At 34.2% G+C, this 19,984-nt stretch overlaps 1 protein-coding gene across 1 annotated transcript in view; it reads right to left on the bottom strand.

The window, feature by feature from the left end:
- The window catches only part of NDUFAF2 (NADH:ubiquinone oxidoreductase complex assembly factor 2), a 175,322-nt gene that overhangs the window by 41,602 nt on the left and 113,736 nt on the right, over nucleotides 1–19,984 (bottom strand). The window contains exon 3 of the mRNA XM_090278934.1: nucleotides 10,757–10,797. Within this exon, the coding sequence (XP_090135060.1) occupies nucleotides 10,757–10,797 (41 nt within the window). The remainder of the gene's footprint in view (nucleotides 1–10,756; nucleotides 10,798–19,984) is intronic.

Raw genomic sequence — 19,984 nt, 5'->3', positions numbered from 1 at the left:
CTTTGCTGTCAAGGGACTCTCCCTCAGGAGAGATTCACTCTCCCATAGTCTCTTTGTTTCGGTTCCCTGGAGATTTTTAAACCCCAAGGCAATGCACCATAGTAAGATTTAATATAGACAAAGGATAAGGTTTTCTTTTGAAAAGTGGGAGACAGGTGATTATAAAATAAGTCAGAAAGGAGAACTGGCAGACCAGAAGGGAGTTCTCATACAGATCATTTTTAGGAAAGATTACATATGGAGAGAATATGGAAATTAATTCTTTAAAGGTATCCACACCTATATAGCCCATAGAAAGTCTTTATGTACCCAGTGGTACAGGTATTCCAATTTGAAAATCACTGATCAGTAGCAGCAGTTAGCAAACTAGGATCTACCTGCCACCTGTTTTGTAAATAGAGTTACACTGGACACTAGTTCCCATGTTATCTATAACTGCTTTGACACTACAATGCAGAGTTAAATAGCTGCAACAAAGGCTCTGTCTCATAACGCTGGAAATATTTCCTCTCTGGAGCTTTAAAGAAAAACTTTCTTACCCTTCATCTACATCACCGTGTATGTGTTTTTTAAGTTTTTTCTTAAAAATTTCAATCAATGTTATTTATTTATGCTTTTTTGTATTTTATTTAATCTTTATTGTATGATTTTACATTACCTTTTAATCCCATTTTACCCCCCTGCCCTCGGCAATCATCATATGTTGTCCATGTCCACTTTTTCTTTTTGCTCAGTCTCTCCATCCCCTAACTCTCACCCCCCACTAGCTGTCATCCATGAGTCTGTCCCCATTTTTCTTGTTACTAGTTTGTTAATTAATTCCACATATGAGTGAAATCATATGGTATTTATCTTTCTCTGATTGGCTTATTTCACTTAGTATCATGTTCTCCAGTTCCATACATACTGTCACAAAGGGTAAAATTTTCTTCTTTTTTACAGCTGAGTAGTATTCCATCGTGTAGATGTCTCACAGTTGTTTGATCCACTCATCTACTGATGGGCACTTGGGCTGCTTCCATATCTTGGTGATTGTAAATAATGTTGCAATGAACATAGGGATGCTTATGTTCTTTCAAATAAGTGTTTTGGATTCCTTCGGATATCTTTCCAAAAGTGGGATCACTGAATCAAAGGGCAAATTCATTTTTAATTTTTTGAGGTATCTCAATATTGATTTCCACAGTGGCTGCACCAGTCTGCATTCCCACCAACAGTGCAAGAGGGTTCCCCTTTCTCCACATCTTCACCAGCACTTGTTTGTTGATTTATTGATGATACATACTCTGACAGATGTGAGACAGTATCTCACTGTGGTTCTAATTTGCATTTCTCTGATGATTAGTGACATTGAGCATTTTTTCATGTCTATTGGCCATATGTATGTTCTCTTTGGAGAAGTGTCTACTCAGGTCCTTTCTCCATTTTTAAATTGGGTTTTTTTTTTGGTGTTGAGTTTTGTAAGTACTTTATAATTTTTAGATATTAACCGCTTATTAGATGTATCAGCAAATATGTTCTCCCATTCTGTGTGCTGTCTTTTTATTTTGTTGATGATTTCCTTTGCTGTGCAAAAACTTTGTAGTTTGATGTAGTCCCATTTGTTTATTTTTTTGTTTGTTTCCCTTGCCTGGGGAGATATATCCAATAAAATATTTCTAGGGGCAATGTCCGAGATTTTGCTGCCTATGTTTTCTTCTAAGATTTTTATGGTTTTGGGTCTAACATTTAAGTCTTTGATCCATTTTGAATTAATTTTTGTGTGTGGTTTAAGAAGGTGGTCTAGTTTCATTTTTCTGCACATTTCTGTCCAATTTTCCCAACACCATTTATTGAATAAACTATCTTTAAATCAAAGTTATATATTCACATAGTTTGTAGGGCCAGATCATTCTAAAAGTCTTTTTATGAAAAATATTTACCTCTTCCCAGAAGAAACTGCTTTATATTCTTTTAGCTAATGTTTATGGTTATAGACAGTCAAACCAGGGAGCCACAAAACAGCTATAAGCAGACTAATCCATCCATAATATGTAAATAACATTCTTATATTACTCTTTCTTTTTTAGTTTTAAAGATTGTATATTGACTCATTATTAAAAATTAAGACTTTTCCATCATTCCTGTGGCCTAATACTCTCAATATAGTTGCAAATCAATGTACAATATTTATATTATGAGTAAACACTATCGACAGTGGAGTTATCCAGTATACTAGGATTATTTTTCTTTTGCAACCCAAGTTTTGTTTTTCTTGGAGATAATAAATTCTGTTTATTTTCCATACCCTTATCTGTAATTCAACTTCACTTGACATGTTCAGTATGTATGTGTTCATTTAATTCCTCTGTTTTCATAATGGGACCTCTTCCCTCAAAACTACCTGAAAAACAGACTACTGTATACTGTTTTCTCGTTCCCATTAATAAAGTTCCAGCTTTCACCTGGGTAGAGAAAGTTGCCTAGTTTTCAGACTTTCACAAAGGAAATTTCTTTTTCTTCAGGAGATTTAATATTGATACAATGTTATTCTTTAATATATGGTTAATGTTCAAACTTCACCAGTTACCCCAATACTGTCCTTTAAAGCTAAGTTTTCCCCTAATCCAGGATCAAGTGCTACATTTAATTGTCATGTTTATCAGTCTTTCCTTGTTGTTGATGACACTGACATGACCAGTCTATGGTTCATGAAATGCGTCTCAATTTAGGTTTTCTAGTTGTTTCTTCATGACTAGATTAAGGCTGTGTATCTTAAGAAGTACTACATGAATAATGTCTTATTTTCCCTCAGTACATCACACAAGGAGGCATATAGGACGTCAAGTCTGTTCTACTTGGTAAACTTTGACCACCTGGTTTAGGCGGTATTCTCTAGATTTGTCCACTATAAAAGTACCTTTTACCCATTGTAATTAATAAGTAATTTGCAAGGAACTACCTTGATACCATGTAAATATCATGTTATCCAACAAAGTTTTACCCAATGGTTTTAGTTTCCACTAATGATTTTTCCCTGAATCAATGACAGTTGAAAAATGGTGATTTTTCCTAGTTATTTCTTCTACATTTATTGGTTAGCATCTAATTGCTTCTTAACAGATTTTCAGCCAGGGTATTGTTTTTAGCACAAGCCTCAACTCCACTCTCAGAGTTTCCTGGCACTGCCAATGACTAAGCATTCTGGGGTTTTGCAGTTTAAATTGGGTTGCTTCTGGCCTTTCTACTCTGCCATATTAGCAATCTTTCTTCTTAGCTTTGCTAAATCTGTTACCACTTGTTCATCTGCCTTCCAGCTTCCAAAACATTGCTGCTGTTTTGCCTTTTCAATTTTCCTTGACCTTGTAGGTTTATGCTTTAAAAAATAAATTCCTTTACTGTAATTTTCATTAGGCTTGAAGAGAAAGTAAACTCATGTGTTCAACTCACTAACTTTAGTTGAAAGTCCATTATTCTTTCCTTGTTCTCAAACTTTATATCCATGGCATTATAGTGTATGAAGTCTTATTCTACTTGCTCTTCTTTTACTCAAAATGATATTTCTGAGATTTATCCATGCTGATACATAAAACTCTAGTTCATTCATGTTATAACCCAGTGTTTGAACATGCTACAATTTTCTTATGCATTTCCACTTATTTCCCAAAGTGATCTTGCAAGATTTGGGGTACAGATCTATTTTTCCACAAACATATACACTCCATCTTTGCAATTTAAGTCAATAGGAAAGTAGTATTATATATGCAAAATGTCGATTTTAAGACATTTCAATTATGTAGCTTATAAAATGAACATAATAATACTAGATAGAGAGAACTCAATAAACGTCAGTTACTGGAAGACAATAGTGAATTAGGCCTCAAGAATTCAGAAATAAGATTCTTCTCATTGTTAAAATGCAAGATCAATACATTATAGTCCAGAGCAGAGAATGAAAAGAGTAAAACAAAAGAATGGCTGCAGGGCCTGGAACATTGGGCTATAATATAATTGTTGCAATAGCAAAATAAATAATATTTCAATCAGAATAAGGAAGCACAGAAAAAAGAATCATAAAGGCAAATGCAGGTAATCCATAAAAACACTGTCCATGGAAGCAAAAGCCTTACCAGTAGATGGCAGTTTTTTCTATTCCAAATCATAAGCCTGTTCTTAGAATAAAGATAGCTATTGGGGCTAAATTTATTTAAATATTTCCATTCCTATAAGTCAGACTAGCCCTATTTTGGGATGAATACAACAGGCAATTTTGCACCTGGTGTAATAAAACTTTCATTTTACTTAAATCCCCTTATCCTAATGCCATACTCACCAGGTAACCTACTGTTCCTTTTTCCTGTGCCAATTTTTTTTTTAAATATTTTATTTATTTATTTTTAGAAAGAGGGGATGGGAAGCAGAGAGAGAGAAAAACATCAATTGGTTGCCTCTCACACACACCCTGACTGAACCTGCAACCCAGGCATGTGTCCTGCTGAGGAACAGAACTCGTGACATTTCGCTTTGTGGGAGGACACCCAACGAACTGAAATTCTGGCAACTATTTCAAACTCAGATATATTTTAGTCACTGTGATATCTTTTAGAGCCAAATTGCTTTGCACATGGACAGAAATGAGTCTTCAGAGCCTCAAGCACAGACCTGAGAACATAGTCAAGTAAACAAGATACTTGACTCTGTCTAGCTGCCTCAGCCTTTCCTTAGACTATAATACCATTGCCATCTGAACTCCATTCTCTACTGATTTCTAGAATTTCCTCTTCATCTTTCATGGGAAATATGTATTAAAAATGAAGTAGAGGAGCTCTAATGTTGTAACTTTCTTCTACTGTCTATAAACCTATTGCTGAGTCATGTATTTTGTCATGGCAATACATTTATTCACTTTTTCAAAAAGAAAAGTATTCTGCTTCCTACTGTTTTGTCAGTATGAAAGGAGAAACAGTATTTCAAAATATTTGGTATATGTGCCTTCTAGTGGAATAGGTTCAGGACTAGGAAAAGTATACCTCATTCATTTTGTGAAATGTTTATTCAACTTGTATTGCATTGATGAATTTCCATGAAAAAATGCATAGGCAATGCTCAGCTTCGAAATATGTTCAGTATTACAGGGTTATTTTATAGTTGGTTGTTGGAAATTCAAACTCTCAAATAAACCATGTAATATATTTACATGGCATTGAGATTTTCAGGTCTGTCAATAAAAGCCTACCTAATAAGGAATTAAGCTCTGTGTTTGGTGTTTATGACATACTAATGAATAGGACATAATCCCTGTGCCATGTGACTCACAATATATTCAGAAAGATGAACAAATAAAAAATATAATTCTCAACTCAAAGGATTTTACAGGTACACAGGCAGTGTAGTAATATCAATAAAGGAGTGATCAACTCTTTGAGTTAAGAAGTTTAAAAAAGTTGAAGAAAGCATCAAGGATTTTAAAGAGCCCTTCAAATGGAATCAAGCAGGAGCAGGAGTGGAAGTGTGCCAGCTAATAGGAGTGGGAGAAGACATTAAACTTGAAGAACAGCAAGGAGTTCCTTAATGAATAGGGTGGGTACAACAAGTATAAAGGAGAAAAGCTAGAAAATTGGGCTGGGCACAGATCGGGAGGCCTTGCATGATATGCCAAGGAATTAAGACTCCTTTTGGCCATGCGTCCCAAGAAGTGTGACAAAAATATATCCTTTCAGCCTTCAAGGTGACCAGGAGAGAAATTCTTGGGTCACAGGGTAGGTATGTGTTTGATTTTAAAACAAACTGCCAGTTTTTGAACATGGTTGTATCATTTTCATACCAACTACTACGGTATGAAACTTATGGTTGCTTTAGTTATATTTATGTCAATCTTTTAAATTTTAGCCATTTTTTTGTAGGTGTGTAGTAGTATCTCATTGTGGTTTCCTGATGACTAGTGATGAGTATTTTTTCATATGCTTAGTGGCCATCCTTATATCTTATAAAGTGCCTGTTTAAGATTTTCACTCAATTTTTATTAGTGCTTTTTCTTTTTTTTTTTAAATCATTGAGTTGAGTTGTTCTTTATATAGTCTGGATACAAGTCCTTTATCAGATACAGGTACTGTGATTACTTTCTCCCAGTCTGTTGCTTGCCTAATATTCTCTTTGGGAAAGTATTAGTTTTTTTTATTTTGATTAAGTTCAATTTATCAATAGTGCTTTCTGTCTCCTGTCTACCCCAAAGTTGTGCAGATATTCCAAAATATTTTTTCTAGAAGCATTATAGTTTTAGATTTTATGTTCAGTCCATCTTGAATTAATATTTGTGTAAGATGTAAGGTAGGAATCAAGGTTCATGTTTTCCCATGTAGATATTAAGTTATTCTAGCACCATTCAACGAAAAGACTTTCTGTTCTTAATTGTGTTCCTTTGGTGCTGTTGTCAAAAACAAATTGGCTACATATCGTCTGTTTCTGGACTTTCTATTCTTTTCCATTTATTTATTTAAATATCTTTATGCTAGTACCACACTGTCTTGATTACTATAGTCTTAAAGCCAGGCAGTGCAAGTCCTCTAGTTTTTCTTCCTTTTTCATGATTGTTCTCAGCTATTCTAGGCTCTTCGCATTTTCACATATATCTTAGAATCAGCATATTGATTTCTATCAAAACAAGTCTGATGGAATTTTCTTTGGATTTTTATTTGATTGACTCTGTAGATCAGTGATTCACAAAGTGTGGACTCTGGACCAGCAGAACCAGCAGCACCAAGAAACTTGTTATAAATACAAATATTCAGAAATTACTGCAGACCTAGTAGTTCAAAAACTCTGGGGATGGGGCCCTGCAATCTGTTTTAACAAGGCTTCCCAGTGACTCTGATGCATGTTAAAAGTATAAGAATTACTGCTATGGGTCAATTTGGGAGAATTAATATCTTAGCAATAATGAATATTATAATCCATTAATATAGACATTTCTCCTAATTAATTTAGGTCCTCTTTAATTTCTCTCAATATTCTATAGTTTTAAGTGTATATGTTCTGCATATAATTTGTTTAAGTTACATCAGGGTATTTTATATTTTTGATGCAATTGTAAATGGCATTCTAAATGCTACCGGCTTTTAGCCATAGCACACAGGTGATGTGGCCAGAAGGCTATTTGGGGGTAGTTTATTAAGATATTTGAAAAAAAGTAGAGAGCTCAAATGATTGGTAGCATCTTGAAAATGAATAAGTTTTAATAGGTATGCAAAAATAGGAGGTTGTTTCCAATGAACTGATATAGGGATTAAGCATAAGCAACTATAAAGATCACAAAAAAAGGGACAACCAGATATTATCCTCTCCTATAGTCTTTCCAAACATTCCCTAAAATTCTTGACAAAAAGATCAAACATGAATATATAGCATCTGGATCCAGCTGCCAATTTGGGAGAAAGACAGAGTAATGTGAAGAACATAAAATCATTAAAACTGAGATATGACAAACTCTACTGGTTAAATGGACTAGAATTTTCAACAGATAAATTTGTAAGGAAATAAAGGGATGGAGGAGGAACATACAGATTGAAAAAGATTTACAACAAATATGAAGTTTTAACAAAATAGACAAGTCTAAACTATAAAGTAGATTTAAGTGATAAAATTATTTTAAAATGTGAGAAAATAACTACTATAAAAGTCAGGTTCAAGGTTGCTATTGTGGGGATAGAGGAGGCTGTACAGAGATGGGGTATGTGATTTTGGAGTAGCTGGCAAAGTTCTATTTTCTCATCTTGGTGGAATTCACCTTATAAAATAACCCATTAAGCTATACACTTAATTCTTGTAGTTTTTCTGTATACATTAAATAGGTTTTCTGTGTACATTAAATAGGTCACCCCACCCCTTTATATGACGTATGTAGAATCTGTGATTAAGGAGTTTACAAGTTTTAGGGGTAGAATAGTATTTAGTGATGATAAGAACTAAAGTTGGCTATCGAAGTAGGTGCTGCCCTGAGGTAGGAATACAGTATTCTCTCACTTATCGCGGGTATTATGTTCTAGACGCCCACCCCCCACCCCCCCGCAATAGGTGAAAATCCGCGAAGTAGGAACCTTACATTTATTTTAGTATTTATATATATTTTAAGGCTTTATAAACCCTTCCCACACACTTATAAACAATTCCCAATCCCTTATTAACCTTTCCCACTCCCTTATTAACCTTTTCACACTTTTATAAACACTACTTATGTTCTTAAATGTATTCTACACTCTTAATCCTACGTAACTTTAACAACATACATATACAGTACCACAAAACCTGCGATATAGTGAAAAATCCGTGATAAATAAATCTAATATTTTAAAAAATCCTGTGATACAGTGAGGCCACCGTAAATGAACTGCGATATAGAGAGGGACTACTGTACTGATGTGGGTGAAGTGAAAGAACGGAACAGCTAAGACTGGGAAGACACTGAAGGGAGAAGTCTAAATTTGGTTCTACTCTCTGCATCTGTATAGGAGAGTGGCCTGGAGGTTGCAAAGATAAAAGTGACAAACAAGTAGTAAGAAATATACTTGAATCACAAAGGTACTGTACTCCCCTAGGCCCACAAAATGGAAGAATATTTTGGAAGGGACTGGGGAAGGGGAGGGGCAGTTGAACCTACTTTCTTTCTGAGGGCTATGGGAAAATGAGCACAATTCACTTGAAGGGAAGAAGAGATCTTCCAGACACAGGCAGATTTCAGTGTAGACTAAGGTGACAGAGAAAGTTCCTAGGATAATGTTAAAGGTGAAGGGTAATTTGCTAACAAACAGAAATTCCTGAAACAATGGAAAGGGTCAGGAGGGAGGGAAACGTGTGTGTGTGTGTGTGTGTGTGTATATGTGTGTGTATTGGGGAGGGTACAGAAGAGCTTAAAAAATGATGTGATTAATAGTATGTTAGAAAAGAGGCAAGAAAGAGCTCCTTTTTAGATATTCAAGAATATGAGCAATGCCCTGACTGGTCTGGCTCAGTGGATTGGGCATAGTCCCACAAACTGAAAGGTCTTTGGTACATTCCTGATCAGGGCACGTGCCTGGGTTGCAGGGCAAGACCCCGGTTGGGGGTGTGCAGGAGGCGGCTGATCAATGTTTCTATTGCACATTGATGTTTCTTTTTCCATCCTGTTCCCTCTCTCTAAAAATAAATAAAATCTTTAAAACAATTTTTTTAAAAGAATATGAGCATCATGAATGGAATGACTTGGTCCCACTCTGATTGGAGCTTGAGGTGCTGGGATTACCTAAAATATACAAGAGTGGTGCCTTAGGACTGATTATTGCAGTAGCCTCCATCTAATCACTTTGTATATCAATAGAAGGCTTTCAAAGTTCTATAGGAGAAATGCCTTTGCTCTTATGATCAAGAGATGGTGACTCACAAGGGCCCCTCAATCTATCCTATCAATGTAAATCACTGGTGATACTTCTAAATCTTGGATCACATTGACTTTTTCCCCCTTTTATTCCAAGGGTCACTGATATTAGAAAAAAGGGTCTGAGAAAAGTAGAACAGAATCAAGGTGGAAGCAACATGCAAAGCTAGATATGGACTTATACAGATGTGTTCACTGAGACCCTGGCCAAACACTGATGTGGTCAGTATAGGAGGAATGGAGCAAGTAAGGATAGGTATGACAGTTTATGGGTCATTATGAGTTCTTCCCTGAAATACCCCACCTCTCAATAAGTGGGTTCCAAGTATTGGAACTCATTTATGCTGTCATATAGGTTTGCAGTAGTAAGGGAACAGGGGAGAGAAAAGAAGAAGGCAGTCCTAAATAATAGAAGAAAAGGAATAGGCAGTATACTCATGAATTTAGAAACTTTCCTTTTATGAAATACATTTATTTCTTATAAAATATTTTATAACATTTTATGCTTTTAAAATAAGAATTATAAAATAAATGTTTTAAAAGCACATATGCCAAAGCATTGCTATGCTTTTTAGTCTGTATACAACCAAAACTATATTTTTAAAGTCTTAAATAAAAATACAATTCAACTACTAATTACTGAATGTTATAATCTTATTGTATATTTAAAAGTTTTTTGGCCCTGACTGGCAAGGCTCAGTGGGTTGGGTGTTGTCCCACAAAGCATAGGGTAGCAGGTTCAGTTCCTGGTCAGGGCATATGCCTGGGCTGCAGGCCTGCTCCCTGGTTATGGGCATGCAAGAGGCAAGCGATTGATGTTTCTCTCGCAAAAGGATGTTTCTCTCCCTCTCTCCCTCCCTTCCCCTCTCTCTAAAAATAAATAAATTCTTTTAAAAGTTTCTTTGGATACTTGATAGTTAAATTTATATAAAATTATGAAATTTTAAGTTTTATATTAAATAAGGGCAAATAAGTACAGCATGATTTGGATAGGACCAAGATATTCAGTGTTTCTCAAACGTTTCCACCAAAGCATCTGTATCAGAACAGAGACTCTCAGGGCCAGGGGAAATGTCCCGATGCAAGCTGCTGAAGTCCAAACTTTCTAAAAAGTGTTTTTATTTTGTTTTAAATTTTTATTATTTCATTTTAAAATTTATATTAATTTTATTATACTATATTTCATTATTTGTTTACTTATTTTATTATAAAAATGTTTTAAATTATTTTCTATGGAGTAACATGAATACTTTGGCAAGATGTATCATATTTACTCTGAGTCTTCATGTATCCCTTGGGGTACAAATTCCCATTGAGAAACACAGCATTATAAACACATGCCATTTGAATATTTTCCTTGTCTATTCTTACCTCCATAGTAGGTGGAATTTTTCTTGTTCTTCTAATCCAAGCTAGAAAAAAAAAATTAAATGTAAGTTTTCTATAACTTGCACAAACATTTTATTCATTCATGGATAACACAAGTATTTATTGAGCAACTATTATATATTGTTTTAGGCACTGGAGCAGGGAACCAAACTTGAATTCCATTTCTTCTGTAGCATATGTACTAGTGAAGGGAGCACAGAAAAGAAAAACACAAACATATGATGTCAGAAGATGATCTGTGTCATGAAAAAATTCAATAGTTTGGAAGGATAGAGAGAGGACATTTTTATATCTAAAATCATACCTCATATAACCATCTAAATTCAAGTTAGTGTATATATGGCATATATACCAATCATAGTACAGTAAACTTCAAGGCAATATCAAAATTATATTATCCTGAAAATTTTAATTAGTTATTGCTCAATTTATAAAGGAAGGGACATAGAAAGTTTTAATTTACAGAGATTTCTCTTCTGATCTGCTCTAGCAAGCAGCCTAACTCTTATGGTCTTAACTCTAACACCTGAGAGATGAGCTGCACCATAGAAAGAGCCCATATTTCTTATGTGTCCAGTGGGCACAGAGCAGCACTGTAGCAATAGGAAGGGAGTGGGGCTGCCTTTATGAAAGTGTATCAAAATCACTGATAGTAGAAAGAAGGGTCTGAGAAGAGCACAAAGGATAATGTAATTATTAGTGCATTAGTTTGGTTCCCCACATTAGATGGCCACTAAAAACAAATTTTGAAAGTCTTTCAAATAGTAATTAACTTCTTCCAGAAAGTATTGCTGTGGATTAAATTTTGAGGGAATTGTAGGTGAGAAGGAGCGAGAACAACTTCCAATTTGTTATATACCTTCCTCTAATAACCGTTAACTTGAAGGAGGCTTTTCAAAGTGAAATATTTAAGAATTTAAAACACAAAAATAATGTAAGTACATAAACCTCTAAGACTTTTTCTTTGCTTCATTCTCTCAGCAGCATTTATTTAGTGCCTACTATATGCAGTACTCAAATGTATGTCCTCTGAAAGATACTAAGGAGAATCCCACATGTACCCTGCCTGGCTCCTGAGGTACTTGCAGTCTGAAGGAGATGTCATAATCATAAGAAACTAGAATGCAAGGTGGAAGATACTTTCAAGAGGAGATATCATTAAAATGCTATGGAAATTCAAAGGAGGAATGACTATCCCAACCCCCACCCACAATTGGGAATTCACATCTCAGTTTGACTAAAAGAATTTTAAAAATTCCCTCTATGATAAGACTTATGTGTTTTATTGTTATTACTTGTCTTCTTATGTACATTTTCTGTCAGGTCATAAAATCGATGAGACCCTGTGCCTTGTCTACTTTGTTCATGACTATATTTTCAAGACTGACACCGAGGGTGGCAGGTAATGTACCCCCAATAAATATTTGTTTAATTAAAAAAACAGTAAATTAGAAAAGAGGCAAGTGAAGGCTCATTTTTAGATATTCAAGAATGTGAGCATCATGGATGGAATGACTTGGGTTCATTGTTTCTGATTGGAGCTTGTTTGAGATGTTGGGATCTGAAAGTGTTTAGTAGAATAAAGACAGATTTTCTGGGTTTAAATCCCAGATTCACCATTTACTAGCTGTGCCACCTGGGCAGGTTATTTAATTTTCCAGGCATCAGAGTTCCCATGTGTAAAATATAAATTATAATAGTATCTGTATTTTAGTGTTATTAAAGTTACATGAATATATATAAATTCTTAGCTCAGAGTCTGGCATACAGTAAGCATGCAAGTCTAAGCTGTTACTATTTTCACGATTATTCAATAAACCTATATTTTTTACAACAAACTCAAAAAGCAAAAGTCAATAACATGTTTGGCCTATGAGGATATATGGAAAATATTAAAAAAAAAATACTCTGGGGAATATATTCTTTAAAAAGTAGAAAATCACTATTTCATCACTTTATAGATTCAATCTTCATTACAAAATTGCAAGGAATCCTTATTTTATAGAGAAATTAAATAACTTTCCCAAATTTATACCTATGTGGCAATGGTGGGATTTGAATCCAGATTTGTCCCTGTCTCTGGCTCTAAAAACCACCCATGCTCTACTAACTAAGCAGTCTCTTGAACTTTAGTAAACAATTAAAGAACACTAAACTAGGAAGAGAAGTAAGTTGTGACGCTAACCACACATATGAACATAAGAATTACTGATCCCATTTTACAGACTGGGAACTGAGTTCAGAACGATAAAGTAACTTGCCTAAACTCACGTAACTAGTGAGTAACAGACTGGGAATCGAACTCTGTTGAACTGACGCTAAAATCTGAGACCTGTTGATTCACCTTCTCTTCTGACCACCAGCCAGCCTTCTGTGATCCAAGTAATAGCACCAGGACAAGCCCAGTGCTGAATGGTTGTGGGGGTAGAAATAGCAACATTCAACTGTGGGCCTGGAATTAGTTATTTCTCTCTGCTGTTTTCTGCTGCACTGATCCCATGCCTCTATTTTTAATACAGCTCCAGTGTTTTGTCTTCTCTATTCCTGTTTCTGAACTTCTAAACCTGCTATTCTTTTCTACATTGTCTTTCTTACTAGCTTCCAATTAGGTCCATTTCTAGCCACAACTTGCACAGGTCTTATATTCCTTGTTAGGTTGTCAAGCGCAGGATGCATCTGTAGGAGATTTATTTTTCTACCACTTAAATCTCTTGAAAGAGTTCGTATTTTATAAAGATGTTGAATGAATACTTCCACTATAAAAATATTTGTTTTAATGGGATTTCGACCTGTATTAGAAAATCCAGGTTTGTAACAGCAAGATTCCTTTGTACAATTAAGGAAAGAAGTAGTTTATGGAATTTTTCAATCACCTCTCTGTTGTCAAAATAAAATTTACTTATCTATATAGGTTTTTTTTTTTAAATAAAAGAAGCTTCTTTTAAAATAATTTAACAGGAGCCACATAACTCTAAAAGGTTTAAGCAGTAAATCTTCAGTTTTATTCTAGATCAAGAAATAAATTCAGAAAAATCAACTGGTAGAGCACGGGTTGCAGACTATAGCCTGGAAGTCAAATTCAGCTAATGAAGAACAACCTTTCATGACACAAAACATTATATAGAATTCAAATTTCAGTGTCCATAAAAAAGGTTTTATTGGAACACAGCTATACTTCTTTGTTTGCACATTGTCTATGGCTACTTTTGTGCTACTACAGCAGGGATGAGTGGTTGTAAGAGCCACATGTCCCCAAAAGCCTAAAATGATTAACATCTGGCCCTTTAAAGAGAATGTTTGCAAAGCCCTGTTCCAGGGCTACCACTGAGTATAAACCTTTTAGCAACAACTGTATATCTTGATTCAAAACATTTTCATATTACCTAGAATAAAAATTGTCATTACACCTTTTACTAAGAATTATCATGTATTCTAGGGTCTATGAATGTATACTGTTGGCATTAGATCATGCTGAAAAAGTCTAATGGCACAATGCACAGTTACTATCACCATAAGAAAAATTAAAAAAAAAAATTTGTTTTATGATGAGTCTATAAACAGCATTGTCAGTTTTTTAAGATTAGAAAAACAAGAATACTTGAGTAAAATCCAAATAATTTTTTAAAATCTCAAGGTAGATTAATAGGCTGAAGAAACTCTGATAGGTGTTTCCTAAAGCTTACTGGTTTTGGATAAGTTTATAAATTCATTCATAGATGTAAGAATGTAATATAGTTCATATAATATGTTAAGTACCACCAAGACTATTCACTCTCATGGGACACTATTCTCCAAGAAAAGATATAAGGGCTTTCTTTACCTTCGTTTTAAATGGCTGAAGGGAAAAAAAGATCTTTGATCTGGATAAATGCAATTGCTGAAATAAATTTGTATATTTGTAATTCTACAATAACCAGATAACTTGAAATGTCTTCTTGGGATGATGGTTGATGCCCATTCTTCGTTATGCATCCAATTAAGGTTTATGATTGGAAATTTTCAATGTGACTGCTCATTTAGATAACATCCATAGTTTCCCACTCACTACCTACAACAAAGGAAATGTTCTGCTGAAGGTTGCAAAATTTAAGAGGAGGAAGGAATAAAAATAGACATTAATATCAAATGATTACTTTTTTTTTATCTCAGAATAATCTTGAACTGAACCTCTATCCAAATTATAAATTATATAATGATGTTGCCTTTGCTAATCATATCTGTATGGTGGGTTCTATATCAGTCTTCATTATAATGTAAGCATTGTTTGAATAGAATTTAGCAAGAAAACTGGACAGTTTATGCCTTAAGATCCTAGTATTCCTTTATCAATGTTCATTTGCATTCTCATCAGTATGCATAAGCTTTTCATTGAATTTTAATACCCTTATTGGAACATAACACACTATAATAAGCATAAAAGTGAGCATGCAAATTAAAGCTCCCATTAATAACTAAAAGAGACTAGAAGAAGCAGACAGAAAAATATTTCACAAAGCATACATTCCACAAATCTCCACAGGCACTGAAAATAACTAATATACTTTTAGAAGCATTACCAACAGAGGTTAAGGTAAATGGGACATTTACCACCAGATTCAGCAAGGTGATCATTCAGAACTAAAACTGTAGAAGGGTTATCAACAGTCTGTATCCAAAAGATATTATATTAGAAATGTGTGTTGTTTACTTCAGTCAAGGAAAATACATTATAATAAAGCCTCATCTTTCAAAAAAATTATCTTTGCCAGTTCTGACACATTATAAAGAACTATAAAAATAAAAAATCCACATTTTTAATTGTGAAAATTCTTCAAATAATATATTATGAAATGAGTCATTTTCTGATTACTGACCCTTAAGCATATCTTAAGGATATTATTAGATTTGGTTGGCAGATTTAAGTTACAAATTTTGTGATGCTCATGGCTATTACTGTTTTTTTTAAATCAAGTTTATTGAGATATAATTTACATACAATACAGTGAAACCATTTTAAGTATGCAAGTCCATGAGTTCTGACAAACGTGTACAACCTTGCGACCAGAACCATGATCAGTACACACAATATTTCCATCACCGTCAAGGTTCCCTAGTGTCTGACTATATGCAAACATCTACCCTAACCCACCCACAGCCCCCAATGAGTGATATACCTTCTGTTGCTATTTGCCTTATCTGTAATTTCTTATAAATGGAATCTTACAGTATGTACTCTTTTACATCTAGCTTATTTTACTCAACATATTGTTCTTAAGGTCATTCATGTTACTATGTTGTGAGGACAATGGAATCTAATCAGGCTCCCTCACCCTGGATGCCCAGGTATAGGCTGCCTAGAGATAACAATTAGATTCGCATGCACAGCGCACTTGCAGTTATATAAGCATTGGTGTCATATTTTGGCTAGTAGCCAGCTTTGTTTATGCATAATATAAAAGGGGCAGGAACACCCATGGGAGTGTTTGTCTTTGGGCAGTGGTCAGCAAGTGAATGGTGAGGGTGTACACATGAACACTGTAATGTCTGCGGTAAAGGAACTGTCAGAGGCCCCAACCTTGCCTCGCATATTCTTCTGATTGCCGGACAAAAGAGAAAAAGCATTGGGTTCCATGACATATGTGTAAAGAACAGACTCTAAAATAGCTTCCACAACCTCCACCTCTTAGTGTTCAGGCCTTTGTGTGATCTCTTCCCCTTGAATAAAGGCAGAACCTGCGACTTACTTCCAACTATAAAAATATGGCAAAAGTGATGGGATGTATGTGATTGCATGACTGATTACTTGCATCAACAGTGCAGAATTATTAGTCTTAGATTAAACTCTGCTCTATTCTACCTGAAAAATCTTAAAAACTAGCCCTCGTAGTATCAAACTATTTCCAAGTAATAACTGTGTCTTAGAACAAAGCTCAATGATATATATAGGAATACAAAATATTCAGTATCTGACTAGGCAAAAATTCTAAAGGTTTGATATCCAACCAGAAATTGACGAGCAAACAAAGAAGCAGAAAAACACTCCCAAATTGAGAAGAAAAAAATCAACTAACCAAAACCAACTGAAAAGAGACACATGTGGTAGAATTAGCAGACAAGAATATTAAAAGTTATAATTGCACTCCACAGGTTCAAAAAGCTAGAGGAAAGATAAAAATGTTAAGCAGAGACCTGGAAGATATAAAACAGACTCATATCAAAATTGTAGAGATGAAACTACAGTCTCTAGCATGAAAAATACTCAAGATGGATTACACTGTAAAAAAAAAAAAAAAAAAAGATTAGTGGACTTGAAGATACAGCAAGAGAAATGAAAATCCAATGACACAAAATAAAACCCAATGAGAGAAGTCTCCATAAATGAATGGAGCATCGGTGAGCTCTGGGACAACTTTAAGCAGCCTAAAACTGTACATGTAGTAACCAAAATAGGGGACAGCAAAGGACATAGAAAAAAAATTTGAGGAAATAATGGCAAAACTTTTCTAAATTTGATGGAAATTGTAACTCCACGGGTCTAAGAAGCTCAAGAAACTATAAGCACAAGATACACCATCATGGTACATCATAATCAAATTGCTCAAAGCCAGTTAAAAAAGAAAAAAACTTTAAAACAGCCAAAGAAGAAAAATACACACTACATACAGAGGGATAAAGATACACACAGCAACAGAATTTCTCAATAGAAGCTGTATAAAGTAGAATATTTTTAAATTACTGAAAGAAAAAAAAATCAACCTAGAATACTACACTGAGAAAACTCTCTTTAAAAATATATTCCAGGCATAAAAAAGCTGAAAGAGTTCAACATCAGCAGACTTACATTTAAAGAAATGTAAAGGAAGTCTAACAGACTAAAGGAAAATGACTCCAGATGGAAATCCAAATCTAAAAAAAGGCATGAAGAGCACTACAAATGGTAACAATATAGATAAACATGTCATATTTTTCTAGTTAATTAAATCTAACTGCTAGTTCACTGCTTAAAAAACAACAACAACAATGTAGTGTGTAGTCTGTAACATATGGAGAGCTAAAATATGTGACAATAACAACAGAAATATTAGAAGGGAAAAATGGCAGAATACTTTATAAAATTCTTATACTCTGTATGAGGTGGAATAATCACATAAGGACCCTGATATATTGAAGATGTAGCCTATAAAATCTAAAACAACTAAAATAAGAGATATAGCTAATAACCTACAAAGGAAAATAAAGTGAATCATAAATAGTACTCAATAGTGTATTCTTTTGTTTGTGCTGCCATAACAAAGCACCACAGATTGGGTGGCTTAATCAACAAAAATTATTTTTTTCACAATTCTGGAAATTTGAAGTCTGAGTTTAAGGTATTCGCAAGGTTGGTTTCTTCTGAGATTTCCCTCTTCAGCTTTTAGATGACTGCCTTTTCTCTGTGTCTTCACATGGTCTTCCCTCTGGACATGTGTGTCCTAATCACCTCATGTTGGATTATGTCCCATCCTAGGAATCTAATTTTAATCTAATTATCTCTTAAAAGACCCTGTCTCCAAATACTGCATGAGTACTATGGGTTAAGACTTCAATATAGAATTTGGGGGGATATAATTCAGCCATAATAAGTAGGAATGAGAGTGGTCCATTCTCTACAGATTCTAAAGACATTAAAAAATAATAAGGGAACATTATGGTCAATTTTATGCCAAAAAAAAAAAAGGAAATATAAACATATTCTTTAAACACACAACCTACCAAATGTCTCTCAAGAAGGAACAGATAACCTGAATATCCTAAATCTATTGAAGAAATTGAATTTATAGTTAAAAACTTCAGGCCCAGATGGCTTCACCGGTTAAATTTATCAAATATTTTAAAAAGTATTATTAACTCTGTGTAAGCTCTTACAGAATATTGAAGAAGAAATATGTCCAAATTCATGTTATGAGACCTGATACTGAAACCAAAGCAAAGACATTACAGAAAAAAAAATTACTAACTAGTATCTCTCAAGAATATAGATGTAAATATTCTAAAAAAAGATTTAGATAACTCAATCAACAATATCTATAAAGAGTAATATATCAGGAAAAAGGCAAAAATGTCCATTTTATCCCATTTATTCAAAACCGTATTGGAGGTTCTAACCAGTGTAAATAGGCAAGATTTAATAAAATTATAGGCATCTAGGTTGGAAAAAAAGATGCAGAATGTCTTTATTCAGAGATAATATGATCTTCTATGTAGAAAACCTGATGGAATTGGCAAGTTTTTTTCTACTGCATTTAATAATTGAGTGTAGCAAAGTCACAGGATATAAGATCAATATACAAAAATTGTTGCATATTTACATAATAGCAACAAACTCAAAAATTGGGGAAAAAGCATGTAAAATAGCATCAAAAATATGAAATACTTAGTGACAAATCTGACAAAAGATGTGCAATATCTGTAAAATGAAAACTACAAACTTCGAGGAGAGAAATTAAAGAAGGCCTAAATTAAGTAAAGAGATATACCATGTCCAGAGTTCAGAAGATCTTTATTGTTAAAATGTTAGTTCTTTGTAAAGCAATCTATAAAATTCAACATAATCCCTACCCGAATTCTAGAAAACATTTTTGTCAAAATTAACAAACTGATTCTATATGAAATAATAAGTCAACAAACAAGTGCTCGCGAAATGTGGAAAAAAAGGAACCCTCGTGCACTGTTGGTGGGAATGTAGACTGGTGCAGCCAATGTAGAAAACAGTATAAAACTTCCTCTGAAAATTAAAAATGGAACTGTCATATGACCCAGTGATTCCACTGCTGGGAATATATCCTAAGAATCCTGAAATGCCATTTCAAAAGAACTTATGTACCGTTATGTTCATAGCAGTGCTATTTACAATAGCTAGGTGTTAGAAACAGCCTAAGTGCCCATCAGTAGATGAGTGGATTAAAAAAACTGGTACATTTACACAACTGAATACTATGCAACAGAAAGAAAGAGGGAACTCCTACCTTTCCTGTCAGCATGGATGGAACTGGAGAACATTATGCTAAGTGAAATAAGCCAGTCGGTGAAAGACAAATACCATATGATCTCACTTATAAATGGAAACTAATGAGCAAAATAAACTAATGATAAAATAGAACCACAGACATGGAAACATGGAACACACTGACAGCTGTGGGAGCAGAGGGGGGGGGCAATGATGGTGGAAGGAATAGGAAGGGATTAGTCAAA

The sequence above is a fragment of the Furipterus horrens genome, unplaced genomic scaffold, assembly GCF_987537825.1.
Source record: "Furipterus horrens unplaced genomic scaffold, mFurHor1.1.pri manual_scaffold_5, whole genome shotgun sequence".
NCBI lineage: Eukaryota > Metazoa > Chordata > Mammalia > Chiroptera > Furipteridae > Furipterus > Furipterus horrens.
Note: the sequence above shows the minus strand (reverse complement) of the source record. Positions and strands in the feature narration are given on the sequence as shown.